This window comes from Barbatula barbatula, assembly GCF_947034865.1.
Source record: "Barbatula barbatula genome assembly, chromosome: 1".
In the NCBI taxonomy this organism is placed as follows: Eukaryota; Metazoa; Chordata; class Actinopteri; order Cypriniformes; family Nemacheilidae; genus Barbatula; species Barbatula barbatula.
Window position 1 is genome coordinate 20,455,605 of NC_136766.1, and position 13,980 is coordinate 20,469,584.

A 13,980-nucleotide genomic window follows, 5' to 3' on the forward strand; every position below is an offset into this window, starting at 1 on the left:
TGACACCAACCATATCACCCTGTAGCACAAGACTGGTTGCCCACTGAAGCTAAACCAGGCTGAGCCTGCTCAGTACGTGAATGGGAGATCTCCTAGGAAAGCTAGGTTGCTGCTTGAAGATGAGCAGGGGGTGCTCACCCTGTGGTCTGTGTGGGTCCTAATTCCCCAGTATAGTGATGCGGACACTACACTGTAAAAATTACCGTCATTCGGACAAGATGTTAAACCCAGGTCGTGACTCCCTGTGGTCATGGCTCTTCTTGAAGAGTGAGGGGGTGTAACCCTGGTGTCCTTACCAGATTGCCTCCACTGGCCCTTGTCAAACATGGCCTCCTACCAATCCCAACCCTCTCTCTCCCCTCCTCCTATATGTGGTGGGAGCAATACACAAGTGCAATATAAATGCCTTGTTCATTCATACTGGGTCATGCAATTAAATTAATCTGATAATGAAGAACAGATAGACAGTTATATGTTATATGAGAAATAATACATTTCAAATAGTTTTCTGAAGTGCTGTTATAGGTTTGTTTTGATTTCAAAATACTGCATCTCTGTGCAGCGTTTTACACTTTATTTCAAGTTTTTGTTTTATTTTGTGTGAGTAGTTTATCCTAAAGTAAATTATTCTTTAAAAGGGTAGTTTGACTGTAAGGATAAAAGAGTGATGTACAAATATTAGCCTACTGAAAATATTTATTTTAAGATGATAAGATTTTTCCATAAACCGCAGATTGATTACAGAAATGTGTTTGTGGCTAATTAAACAAAAACTGAACACTGAAACATTGTGACAAAAACAAAATTAATATAAATATTGCATGCCGAGAATATATGCGGAATAATACAGTAGACAAATATTTAATGTGCGACATTTCGCATCATATTGTCATGTAGTAAACCAAAAAGGTAGGAGGCCAATTATGAAGATGACATTGAAACAACAACCACAATCACAATAGAAAATATTGCATGATTTCAAGCTGAATGTAAACGATGTTGTTTTTCCTGTAACATTTTGTTAATTTATGTTTTAATACTACTTTGAAATGTGGTTATTTCTGATGAATAAAATTATCACTTTTAAACATTTAGATAAAGATATAAGGCAACACAATAATCATTTCTCCTACATATTCAACTATAAATAAAAAAATTCCCATCATTTTTCCATCACTTTTAAAATGTAGCCTGGCAAAAATTATGCCATTATTCAACGTTAAAAGTTATGGGGTTTTATTTAAAGGATCTGCACTAAATATGTACTTGAAACTATTTTGGTGGCATTAAAATAAACGATTATATGATAAACAACAGGACATGATATTTCCAAAAAGTGTTGATGCTAATGAAACTTTTAAGATCTGCAAATCATTGTGAACAATGATTTTTATGAACTCTACGCATAGTAAAGATGAATAATGGTATTTTGGGGAATGTGTGTTCTGTAATCCCGCTCTGATGCTGAAGATGTTTTAGCATATCCTATTATTCACATGAGTGATCCTGGTGTCTGATTCGGACGGAACTCCAGGATCAGATAAAGGATGGGTGAGGCTTGTTTGCTTTACATGGGACTTTCACACCATCCAGAGCAACTCAACTAGATAATTGGCCACAAAGCCCACAGAGTCACTGGCTCCCTTTTCCCGACACAGGCATGCTAAGACATCACTAGCCATCACTCACAAATCCATCAGTCAGGCGGAAAGACTGCTCGCCTCAGGACTGTAGTCAGGTTACATGCATGTATTCCTATTTTATGTATTATTTGAATTTGCCAACATATTTGTTACAGGTCTTCCATGAATTAATAAAAACTCTAAATGCAGAATATGCACAATATTGTTTTTCAAGAACATAAAGCAACTCTAATCTGGGTTTTAGGCCAATGCACAATGCCCTCTGCTTGAAGTTAACATTTGTTAAACCAGTGAGAAATGAGCGTGATCTAATTTGTCAGACAGCTGTCTGGCCCTCTCCCTGATGTGTGATTGAAAATAGGTGTGTTTTTGTGCGTGTTGTTTTTCCCATAACCACCCTTTCTCCTGGAGCTTCAGCCTATCTTGTACCAGACAAAGGTGATATATATTTCTCTGACATCTATGATTGAAAAATCCATTCTTAGTCTGGCTGAGTGATGATTAAGCGCTTTACTTTTTAAAACTCATCTTTAAGAAAAGTTGTATGCTGGCCCCGTGTTCCCAGGAATGTTACAAACCTGCATTCTCACACCACCTTGAGGCAAATGTACACACACACGCAAAAACACAATACTTCCTTTGGTGTGTCTGTGTGTTATAAAATTTGATGTGAGGTTGATGCATGGTGAATAACAGTGCGTGTCACTGCTTGCACATGTTAAGAGCTTGTATCAAAGGATTGCACGAAATCAAGCGTTTGAAGTGAGTGTACATCAAATTACATATATGAAGATACTTTAGCTATTTGTCTCCAGTCTAGGTTTAAAAACATTTCAAGTCTATTTGAGTCTGATATTATACTAGCTTCCAGAAAGCCTTTAGTGCGAGTGAGGCTGAGTGATTTTGACAGGTAAAAGACAAGTCCACAAAAACTAGAAGCATTTTGTCTCTTTTCTAATTTGGGTGTGTGACTGCCTCTCTCTCCAGTGAAGCAGAAGAAATTTTGGGCTGACAAGTATGTGAAGATTGGAATGTTCATTTCAGTCACACCTGGGAAGAACACACCGACCCAGCCCGTACTGTCTCTTTTCATTGGCTCATTTCATTATGACTGTCAGTGGGAATGACAAGTGAACATCTACTTTCTACAAAAAAAGGGTTTGACCCATGATACTTACTTGTGAACCAATACGATGTCAGGGTTGACCTGCAGATAGGTGGGGTGAAGAGGAAATAAAACTCATCTGTAGAGTGTGTCCACACAGACACATACGTCTCTGTGGTTGTACTAGACCGTGAAGACCTCCTGCCTCAAAACCATGATTTGTGGAAGCCGGCTCAGACACAGATGTCCATTCTTACCTTCTAATCGCAGTTGCAGCTCTCCAGCTGGCTATTTTCGGAAACAGTTAAATGCGGCTGCTGTTCCTTGGGCTGAAAGAATAAGGCTGGACAGAACAGGTGGGAGCTTGTGTCAGAGTTTTGCATCAGAGAATTCGGAGTTCTGAATGGGACTGTTGAGTCTGTTCAAATAGTCGCTCACATCTCCTTATCACTTTTCCAGCCCAGCTAAAGATGGTGAATCTGTTGGACGGAGAACTGATAAGGGCATGTGGCTGACACTTACAGCTTTGGGATCTCAGGTCAGGGTGTGTTGGTGATATGTACTAATTAAAATTGTAAGTATGAGTATGTCAGTTTTGTACATCTAAAGGATGTTAAAGTCTCAGAAAGAGTAACCTATTGATTAAAATCACTAGGTGCAATACATTAAAACCAAATTCTAAGCTAATTTGGAAAAATGCATATAAATGTATACATAATCTGTGTTTGTTACTATGTTAGTGTTCTGTATACAGACTGTTCACTAAGCTACATCGCAATATCAATGTTACTCTTTTCAACTTCCTAACCTAACGTAAACTATAGGGCATTTTATGTGTTTAGGTATTTAGATTCAGAATACTTAAACCTTAAAATCTATTTCAACTCTAACTGAAAAAGAAGTTGGTTCCAAGTGCAATTCATGTCATGTTCTTTAGCATTAACAGTTTCTCTTTGCAGAATTAATGCACTGAGGGGTACCAATTCATGACTTTATTTCATCCATCAAAACAGGCTTTATGATAACTATACCTATTCATTTGAAAATATATAAAAAAGTATCTAGGCAGTAATTAGTAATAAAATCTGTATTTAAAAAGTTGATTAAATTATTAAATTGTACTGGGTTACAGAATATGGCTTAAAAAGTTCTTTATGTTGTGAGATATCATGTTGTACCAGCAATTCTGATATAAAAACATCTTATTCAAAACATTCTTGTTCACACAGGCTTTTTGTTATTCATATAAATTAAGCAGTTTTGTCTATTATAATTTTGAAAACAATTAAAAAGTGTGAAAAATCTAAGTTATATTCATTAGACAAGTCGTGGTCTCAAGCCAGGCCCACCATGGAAGCGCTGAGGTCCCACAGTCTGCGGGCTGCAGCATCATCTCTACCCTGAGGAGCTGCCAGTTTGGGTGCACAGTCACTGCAAAACATATCAGAGAGAAAGCTATGGAGTGAAAGCAGTATCTAAACCTCCCACAAATGCACGTAAAAGATCCACATTCACACACTGTAAATCAGAAATGCACACGAGAGATCCAGACCTGCACACTGTAATTCACAAATGCATGTAAAAGATCCACATACACGCTGTAATTCACAAATGCACGCGAGAGATCCAGACCTGTGCACTGTAAAAACCTTGAAACGTGTGTGGATAGACGCTTTTGTACCTGTGGATTATTTTGAGACTTGCTCCGCAGCTCTGATTCACAAATGCACAGAAGCAGCTCTGTGTCCTCAATGGTGATGTCATCTGTCATTTACAGTCCTCCTAAAGAGGGAGCTCACTCCTTTATTGTCGCTATATCTCCATAAGTTAACAAATATTGATGCGTGGATCGCTGTGTATGTGTGAATCTCTCACGTGCATTTTTGAATTACAGTGTGTGAATGTGGATCTTTTACGTGCATTTGTGGAAGGTTTAGACATTGTTTTCACTCCATAGAAAGCAATGTACATGGCCCGTATTCAAATATTGATCTTACCACTAGGAGCTCTCCTAAACAGCTGTAAAAGTTTTTAGTTAAGTTTCCTCTTAAAACCTAGTCACAATGTTGCTGAGACCAACTTTTACTAAGGAGCAGAGAGAAGGCTTAAGCTATGAGAAAGGGCGGGGTTGACCTCCTTGCTTTGGATGATGTCAGCAAGCTTACTGACTACGAACTCAGTAATTGGCTGATAGAAGATGGGTCTCTGTCAGTCATTTATTCATAAAAATATTATAGAACGAGGTCTCATGCTGACATATTTAAATTAAGATATTAAAATAAAAATGTACTCAAATAAGATATTTTTAAATATAATTGTTGCCATATTCAAATGAAGATGATAAAATACACTAAGTTACTAATTCAACAAGTAAAGAGTTCCTTTACAAAAACAGATAACTATATAATAAATTTAAATAAAAAATACCGTCCTCTTCACTACCCCTAACTACACACAGGTTAAGGAGCTATTTTTAGCACTTTGTGAAATACAAACATTTTGGGACAATTAAGCAAGAGAACGATTTGTAGCGATGGTGGAAAAGTGCTCATTGAGGCATTACGGTCTCATTGCAAGTACAATCGTTTAAATGTAAGTACAATAATTTAGTTTTGTATTTGTTTTACACAATTTTTTGTCAGTGATAATTATGATTTAAGAAAAATATAGTATAAGATCATTTAGTTTACAGGAAAGTATGTTTAAAAATAGCCACTTGTTTATAGGTTTCCTTTATCATATATTTCCTTTATTAAAGGTCCAGTGTGTAATTTTTGGGATGATCTATTGATAGAAATGCAATATAATATACCTAGCTATTTCTTCAGAGGTGTATAAAGATCTTAAACAATGAAGCGTTATGTTTTATTACTTTAGAATGAGCTATTTATATCTACATACACTGCGGGTCCCCATGCATGTAATTCGACATGTTCTGTCAGCCGTTGTAGTGTTTTGAATGGGAGGGAGTTAGGGGCTGGTTGCACTTCACAACCTTGCCGCTAGATATTACGGACTGGACCTTAAATACCAAGTGGATTGAAAAAACAAGTTGAAATAAGAGAAAATTAAGTATTAAAAAAGTTGCTTATTTTCAACAAACGAGCGCTGGATTCAGAGTGCACGTGCAACGTTCCAAATGCATACACAAGAGAAAGTAATGCCTTGACCTAAACCCTTTATAGAGTTCACTTCAAGGGCTCAGCCCTTCAAAGGGAGTAGGGCATAGAGATGATCACTTACGTTTGGAAAATGCCATAAATCACAGAGATTCTTTCAAAGCTACTGACCTGTAATAAAGGCCACTGTAATCCTTAAGATTCTCATCCACGGCACAGTAGATGGTGGTCTGCGCACCCTCCCTTGGTGTTTTGATGAAAAATATTAAGGGCACAAACAGAATGGATTTCCAAAGAGAAGTAAAGACGTGTCGGCCCAGTTCAGTACGGATCACCCCAGGATGAAGTGCATAAGTTGTCACTCCTGTGCCTGGATATTAAACAGTAAATTGTGTTTGCACAATTTCAGCATGACTGAATGAAACTGTGGGAAATGTTTAGACAGAGTAACATTATTGTTTACCTTTCAACCTGACCGCTAGTTCACTGTTAAACAGAACATTAGCAAGCTTGCTCTGCAGATAGCTTGTGTGCGAATTGTAGTTTTTGTCCATATTTATATCGTCAAAATGAATTTGGCCTATTCAAGAAGAAAATAAATGAACATATAGGGTATTATAAAAAAGCTTTAAACACTGTAAATATATGCATAATACATATGAATGTACAGCTCGTCCACAAATAAATGCAGGTTATCATGTACTTAAATCTTAAACATATCCACTAAAAATAATCATGCACAAAAAAAACATAACACATACTGTATATGGGTTTCATACCTGTCTCATGGGCCAGGCTGGAAACATTGACAACACGACTGGGTGTTGATTTCTTTAACAAGTCCAGAAGTAAGTTGGTAAGCAGAAAATGGCCGAGGTGGTTCACCCCAAACTGCATTTCAAAGCCATCTTCTGTCTGCCACTTTGGGCACATCATTATCCCTATAAGAAAGGTTTGCAAATTGAGCAAAGTAAAACAAATGTTGATTCAAAATCAACAATGTACTCAGGCAGTATTATCTGCCGAAAAATTCCTCACCAGCGTTATTAATCAGAATATCCAATCTGTCTTCGGTCTCCTGTATTTCTTTGGCAAGAGCTCTAACAGATTTCAAGGAGGCCAGATCCAACCTCCTCACAACAATGTTATCATTTCCGCTCCTCTTCTTGATCTCCTCTGCTGCCTTGCTAGCTCTACCCATGTCTCTGCAGGCCAAGATAACCTTTGCACCTAAAGTATGGAAGATAAAAAGTAATGATAGAGATCACACAGCTTGTCCAGCGCTTGCCAAACAATAGTCTTGTGTAACCTTGGGCCAGTTGTAAGTCTGTAACATTTGATCTAACAGAAAATACAGAGATTTGGCATCTGTAATAATATCTACGAAAACATTTCATAAGATTAGTAATCAATCAGAAAAAATAACAATATAAAGTTATTTAACAATCAGTATAAATATAAGTAAATCAATTAAAAGGTATTAGTGTCATCATGATATTAGATCATTATATGATGCTGGATCAACATCAGTATAGCTTATTTAAATGAGCTGACCTTTCCTTGCCAACTCCACCGCTGTCTCTTTACCGATACCAGTGTTGGCTCCTGTTATGAGAACAGTTTTTCCGTCCAAACGGGCTTTGCTTCGGCAGACTCCACCGGCCAGCCATCTCCGCAGGGCAAAGAGACCAACACCTACCGGTACAGGTGCAACCTACATTATTCCTCACCTATAACCTACTTACACAGACAAGTTACAACCTCTGTCCCTTTAGGAAACAGAGGCAAAGGTTATGCATTTTAACGCCACTAATAATAATAATATAATATTATACTTATTAACTAATACAGCAATGTGCAATTATATTTTGACAGACACATTTCTGTTGTATCTTTCGGAGCTGAATAGGGAATTCAATAAAGAGATTGCACTTTTCTTTCCGAATCAATATTTCATAGACATATTACAAGAAAGTGTTACAAGTACTACAAGAAAGAATAGTATATGCAATATGAAATATAATTCGTACCACTATTAATTATATCACTATAAATACAATTGTAAATTCTAATCATTGAGACGTAACCTACTTCTAGGTCTGGAAATCATAGCTTTAGTTTTGACAATAATTTCAGGTGCACGACAGAGAAACAGTCGTAATCTTTATGAAATACAAATTTTCACTAACGTAAACGTTACCTGAAACAAAGACAACCGTGACTGCAGTACGGTGCTCCTCCACGAATGTCACTACTTGCTTTGTGTAATCCTGCATTTTTCAACCGGAAGATTTTAATGAATCTGCTAAAAAGAGTTTTTAACAATAAAATGACCGAGCTAGAAAATGATGTAAGAAATAAGCCTACAGCACAGTGAACGTGATACAAAAAACTAAACTCCCCACTAGAGTTAAAGGGTTAAAGTCATGTGCTGCGCCCGCCTACTTCCATAGGCGAAAATAAGTATGAGTCATGAATAGTATGTCCGAAACCTCATTACAGTAGGCGAGAAATAACCTTCCGCAGATATTCGTGAGTGTGGATCGGCATGGACACTTTTCCATCCCATGAAGCCACAGGAGCTGAGCAACGGTTTTATTGTAAGTGTCAAGAAATGAATTTCTTGTGACTAAATTATTATTTTATAAACCCCCAAGTATAGGTTGTTGTAAAAACGGCATGGGTCAAAAGCTACTTAGGCTACGGGTCACATGACCATTAAACATGGCGGACCCAGTAATACCGAAATATATTATTTACATATATGCATACTACACCAACTCATACTGTTTTAACGGCCGATAGGTAGCTACTACTACTACTACTTATTTAAAATCAGTACGTACTGTCACAGTATGCGATTTCGGACGCGGCGATCGACTCTCATTTCGTGCTTCACGCTCTAGCGAATTTCAAAATAAGAGTACGATTGTTAAGCGTAGACGGTTTGACTTGGGCATCTACAGAAACAAGAGCCACCAATAACTATATAATCAATTATAGATAAATAATGAATGGGGATTGCTATGACTTTTATTGATAGTAAGGGGAAATCAAAGAAAATTTGTAACTATACAAGTGTTGGCACAAATTCCAGTGCCACGCAGTTCTACATTATCAAACACCACTGATGTTTCCTTAAGTAACTGTCATAATCTAGCTTTTGTTATAGTGCTGTAATTAATAGCGGTTTCAGGGAAAATATACACAACATTTACACTGTTTCTTTTTGGCTCCAGCCTATTTTCTACATAGCCAATGAAAGAATAACATTAGAAGGTCAGCATTACAAAGTCTGTGTGGAAAAGCCGAACCACAACCACGAAACACATAAAACTTTTTATTGTTTGATATAAAATATATACAAAATAAAAAAAACTGATACGCGATCAATATTTAAATGGCACTATTGATATGACATGACTTCATAATATTTTAAAGCTACGCCAATGTTTTAAATAAATGTGTCATGTCTAAAATGTAACATGCTCGTTTTTTGCTTGTTTATAGATTTATTTTTTTGCTTGTTTGGAGTATTGTTGCAAACATAAATTACTGTTCCTGAAAAACTGAAGCCTCTACATCCAGTGGGTACAAGATAAATATAAACAAAAAAATCTTTAATTGCTTTACATAAATTCAATTCAGTCCTATGTTATTACGAATGTATGACACTTTCTCTGAGTCCTATATATACAGTCAAAACATTATTTAGTGAAACCAGCTTTTCTCTAAGTGAAACCTACTTTTAGAACAAAATTAATATAGGGTTATAATAGCAGAGTAAAAAGGGAGTCAATTTAATGTCACCTGTCAATGTCTACTGCCCCAAAGTTTACATTGTTATTTGTAGTAATACGTTTTCTGAATTAAAACCATGGACACAACAAACTGGCCATATCCTTCGTATAGTAATCACAGTAACTAATATAATAATGATGGATCGTAGGATCTGAATTTCTTAAAAGCAACTTGTGTGCATATTTTCTGAGAAATTATACAGTAACTTGAGAGTACTGACACACGTTTGTGTTGTATTTAATTTGTTATATTATTTTTTATACTTTATCATTTTTCTTTACTTATTTTTATATATTTAGTTAAGTTTTTATATATCATATATTCACGTCACTGTTTTTGTATTGTCTTCACAAATATAAATGAGGTAACATCACGAGACATGATTGTTGTAAAGCAGTACATTTTCACTGTCTATGTTGCTATAATGACACCTGCTGAATTAGTTTCTAGTCAGACAAAGGTAAACTGAGCAATAAAACACAACTAGGATTTATCAATACACTGCTCATTTAATTCTATATAACGTTTTCTCCTGCATACTATTCTTCTTGTTATTGAGTGTTCTGTTGAGAATTGTTGACGCAGCTGTATTTTTCTATTGTAATTTGGAAATAAAACTATGTTTTGTTGTTGGTTTGTTGACTGTTTTTCTTAATGTTGCGAAACCTGTACGGACACTGGGGGAGTGTATCGAGCACAGAAATACTACTTCCTACGTCCAACTAGTTTTTTGACAAGTTGACCATCTCAAGCATGGGAAGACAACACATTTTCAATTGAATAAGTCCAAACGCATGAAACACCACTGCAGGGCTGCTTTAAAATGACCTACAATGCTATTGGTAGGGCTGGGAATCGATTCCAAAAAGAATCGATACCAAGGTGTTGAGAATCGAGAGACGATTCCAAAGGTTTTAATCGATTCCATTTAAGGAATTGACTCATCTTTAAGAGCCGTCAAAAGCACAACTTCGCCCCTTAGCTGATTTCATTGGTCAACTAAGTCACATAAGTTTCTTGTCCAACACAGTACAGACTTAAAAAAAATGAAGTCTAAAAAGTCTAGAGCTGTGGTATTACATAAAATATTCTGCATCCATAAAAGCAAAGCTTTGTTTGAACACAGAATGAACTGTAAATGTACCGTCTTCTCTTACTCTCGATGAGCTTAATATGTGTGTGAAGAGAATTAGCCTACATGTAGGCTATATAAAGCACAACATGTTTACTTGGACGTCTGTATAAAGCTGTTAAAGCTGGACAGAACTTTTTCAACACCTGTCTTCACTACTTGCATTTAACAGTAATATTTATATGCACAGTAGCCTATCTTACATATTGATAATACAATTTACTGAGTTTCGATCTGCCTAAACTATCTATATTCATCAAATATTTTTATTATGTACACTGCGGAATAACTTAAAAAATGTGTAATTTATTTGACCTGTGCTTTTTAAGTAAATTAGATTATTAGATTATTAGATACAGTGGAAATTGTAGGACAAGATCAACATATTTGGTTGAGGTTTTTGTTATAAACATGTGTAATAAACATTAATAAATGTAAAAGGCGACAGCTTAGAAATTTGTATTGCATTAAAATGTGTATTTTTTAATAATAAATAAAAATATGTAGTAAAACAGGGAAGTGAGCAGGAATCGAAAACAGCAGCTTGGAATCGTTTCTTGCAATCGATTCTTTCGATTCAAACCTGGAATGGAATCGGAATTGGATCTAAAAAATCGGAATCGAACAGCCCTGGCTAGAGGTTCCTAAACTTGTTCAACGTCTATTTATTTTGAAAATATTCCAAATGACCCGGAAGTATCTTCTCCTCGTGCCACGTCAGTGGTGTTTCTTGTCAAGCTGAAAGTTAGTTTATGCTTGCTTGAGACACGTAAACTTTCACTCAATGGAATAGGATATCTGTTCATTTTTAGGAATTATTGAAACTGTCACTTTAACAGCATGATGCACGTTTCGCTGTTAATGTTGGCAGTGTGCGTAGCGTATATAAACGCCACCGAATTAACATTTGAATTGCCTGATAATGAGAAACAATGCTTTTACGAGGACCTGGAGCAGGGAGTTAAGTTTGACATAGACTTTCAGGTAATTGTGCTGATACCTGTAGCTTTTCAATATTGTGAAATATGCTGGCGCTTATCTTGAAGGTGTTCATAGCAGTTACACAAGTTACTGATTTGCAGAATTTGTCCTGATTCGTTATTTCTTTGCTCTTTAAAAGATGTTCAGAAATTTTCTTGATCTATACAACACCTGTTACAGATGTGTAGTACTCAGTTATATAATACAAACCATGTATTTGTTGTTGCTCTTAGGTAAACATGTAAAATAAAAATCACCCTGTATTAGAACTTGTTTTTTCAATGTTTTGTAGGATTTTTGCGTGCAAGACTTATAGGTACCTAAAGTGACTCAACAATAATGTATGCTGAATATCAATGCTTTTCTTTTTCATACAGGTCATTGCTGGGGGCAACTATGATGTTGACTGTTTTGTGACAGATCCACTGAATAATGTGCTGTATCAGGAACGAAAGAAGCAATATGATAGCTTTTCCCATACAACAGCCATGAAAGGGGTGTACAAGGTCTGCTTTAGCAATGAGTTCTCAACATTCTCTCACAAAACCATTTACCTAGACTTTAGAGCAGGAGAGGAGAGACCATTGCTGCCCGATATGAACCGAGCAACAGCTCTTACACAGGTGAGAAACTAAACAAACAGCATGCACTCACATGATGTCTGTGTACATACTGTATTAACGTGAACTTCTCAATAAATCATGCAGATGGAGTCAGCCTCCATGTCTATCCATGAGATTCTGAAGGTGGTTTCAGACTCTCAGACTTGGTATCGACTTCGAGAGGCTCAAGACCGAACCAGAGCAGAAGACCTGAACGTGCGAGTGTTCTATTGGTCGATTGGAGAGACACTCATCCTGTTTGTTGTCAGTATTGGTCAGGTGCTAATGCTTAAGAGTTTTTTCAATGAGAAGAAGTCAAAAGTTGCCACCAACACATAGAACTCTTATTTACTTGTGTGACTCTCCCTGAAGATAACCAGCCATTTAATCAGTTTTTTGCAGTTAGAACAGGCTGTAGCCAACCAGAAATTACCTCTTTTACAAACAAAATGCCTTAATTACAGAGTTCTGTATGAAATGTTGTAAAATTAAATTGGTTGTCTTTCTTAAAATGTTACCGTAATGGAACTGCTATACATATTTATTTAGATTTGTTTGGAAGGAGGTTGTACCAGTAGTTTTTAAATACATTTATTTTGTTAAAGAAAATATAATATTGCTAGGTTTGGTTGTAACCATATGACAATACACACATGGTCAAGATTATTTTTTATACTATCGGGCTGATATACCCACCCATGATTAGTCAATCATGGGCCAGTTGAATAAATTGCTTAGACTTATAATACAAGTAAGACATCACAATTTTTTCTTCAAGATTGGTCATAACTTCTACAAATATGTCAATAAAAAAGTAGAATGATCTAGTAGAATGAGTATTTACCAGCTCAAAAAACATGTGTGGAGTTTACATCATGTTTGTTATGTTTCCTAACACTAATCAAATGTCAGCTAAATGTGCTGTTTGACACAGTTTTTCTTAATATATTACCCATCAGACTGCATCAGCACTCTGTTTTTGTGCTTGAGTCACCAATGTTAACAGTTGTATATATATCTTACAAAATGTGTCCCTTGTGCAGCTTTGCATACTGCACCACAAAAACGTAAATGGAGATTAATTTGTGATTTTGATTGACTTGAAATATTTTATTGAGGTGTTTATAGTTCTGCATTGTGGTATTAAATAAATAATTAACAACAAAGTTTTTTGTTGTTGTTATACGTTGTCTATATAATAGGATAAATATATTTATAACTGGTTTGTCGCTGAGGTTTGACAGCTGGAGTAGGCCTAGCATTTTAAATGCGTCTTTTTCTCCACTAGGGGGTACTTTTAAATAATAAAATGTACGGATGGAAATCTCAGGGAAGATTCTGCAACATCACTGGTCGCCAATGAAATAAATACAAATTATGAATGACTCATTGACACAAAGAATGCGAGACATTAATAATTTCTGATGCCTGTAAAGGAATCTGCTATACCAAGCAGATCGCAGTGTACTTTTTTGGACAGGAAAACTCAAGAACGTTGTGTACCGTTAATATTTTTCAAGACCAAACCATATAAAAACATTTCACATTAAGTCTCTCTGGCTTTATGAATAAACCCACTTCAGCCCTCCCCAGAAAT

At 36.0% G+C, this 13,980-nt stretch overlaps 2 protein-coding genes across 10 annotated transcripts; one reads left to right on the forward strand and one right to left on the reverse strand.

Annotated features, from left to right (window-relative positions):
* Window positions 1–3,515: 3,515 nt before the first annotated feature.
* Window positions 3,516–8,829, reverse strand: LOC306893044 (retinol dehydrogenase 11). Of its 9 annotated transcripts, none has more exons than XM_079454518.1 (8): window positions 8,714–8,786; window positions 8,068–8,169; window positions 7,422–7,562; window positions 6,906–7,097; window positions 6,647–6,808; window positions 6,331–6,447; window positions 6,039–6,237; window positions 3,516–4,179 (listed from the first exon to the last, which is right to left on the reverse strand). In XM_079454518.1, the coding sequence occupies exons 2-8, from the start codon at window positions 8,141–8,143 to the stop codon at window positions 4,083–4,085; spliced, it is 984 nt and encodes a 327-aa protein (XP_079310644.1). In that variant the 5' UTR covers window positions 8,144–8,169; window positions 8,714–8,786; the 3' UTR covers window positions 3,516–4,082. The 9 variants fall into 9 exon arrangements, with proteins under 9 accessions (XP_079310644.1, XP_079310641.1, XP_079310643.1 ...); XM_079454515.1 differs by having other exon boundaries at window positions 3,561–4,179; window positions 8,068–8,172; window positions 8,714–8,829; XM_079454517.1 differs by lacking the exon at window positions 8,714–8,786 and adding an exon at window positions 8,368–8,707 and having other exon boundaries at window positions 3,669–4,179; window positions 8,068–8,172.
* A 2,658-nt stretch (window positions 8,830–11,487) lies between these two features.
* tmed3 (transmembrane p24 trafficking protein 3) lies at window positions 11,488–13,932 on the forward strand. Its single transcript, XM_079454601.1, has 3 exons — window positions 11,488–11,784; window positions 12,159–12,404; window positions 12,489–13,932. Exons 1-3 carry the CDS (start codon window positions 11,641–11,643, stop codon window positions 12,720–12,722), a joined length of 624 nt encoding a protein of 207 aa, XP_079310727.1. The 5' UTR covers window positions 11,488–11,640; the 3' UTR covers window positions 12,723–13,932.
* The last annotated feature ends 48 nt before the right edge of the window (window positions 13,933–13,980 follow it).

Bases quoted from the DNA above. Each gene is read 5' to 3' on its own strand.
- LOC306893044 (XM_079454518.1), bottom strand. From the start codon at position 8,143: ATGCAGGATTACACAAAGCAAGTAGTGACATTCGTGGAGGAGCACCGT. The intron at 7,098-7,421 runs GTCAGCTCATTT...TCCATACTTTAG, and splicing joins GGTGGAGTTGGCAAGGAAAG to GTGCAAAGGTTATCTTGGCC. The intron at 6,809-6,905 runs GTGAGGAATTTT...CCTTTCTTATAG, and splicing joins TATTCTGATTAATAACGCTG to GGATAATGATGTGCCCAAAG.
- tmed3 (XM_079454601.1), top strand. From the start codon at position 11,641: ATGATGCACGTTTCGCTGTTAATGTTGGCAGTGTGCGTAGCGTATATA. The intron at 11,785-12,158 runs GTAATTGTGCTG...TTTTTCATACAG, and splicing joins AGTTTGACATAGACTTTCAG to GTCATTGCTGGGGGCAACTA. The intron at 12,405-12,488 runs GTGAGAAACTAA...TAAATCATGCAG, and splicing joins GAGCAACAGCTCTTACACAG to ATGGAGTCAGCCTCCATGTC.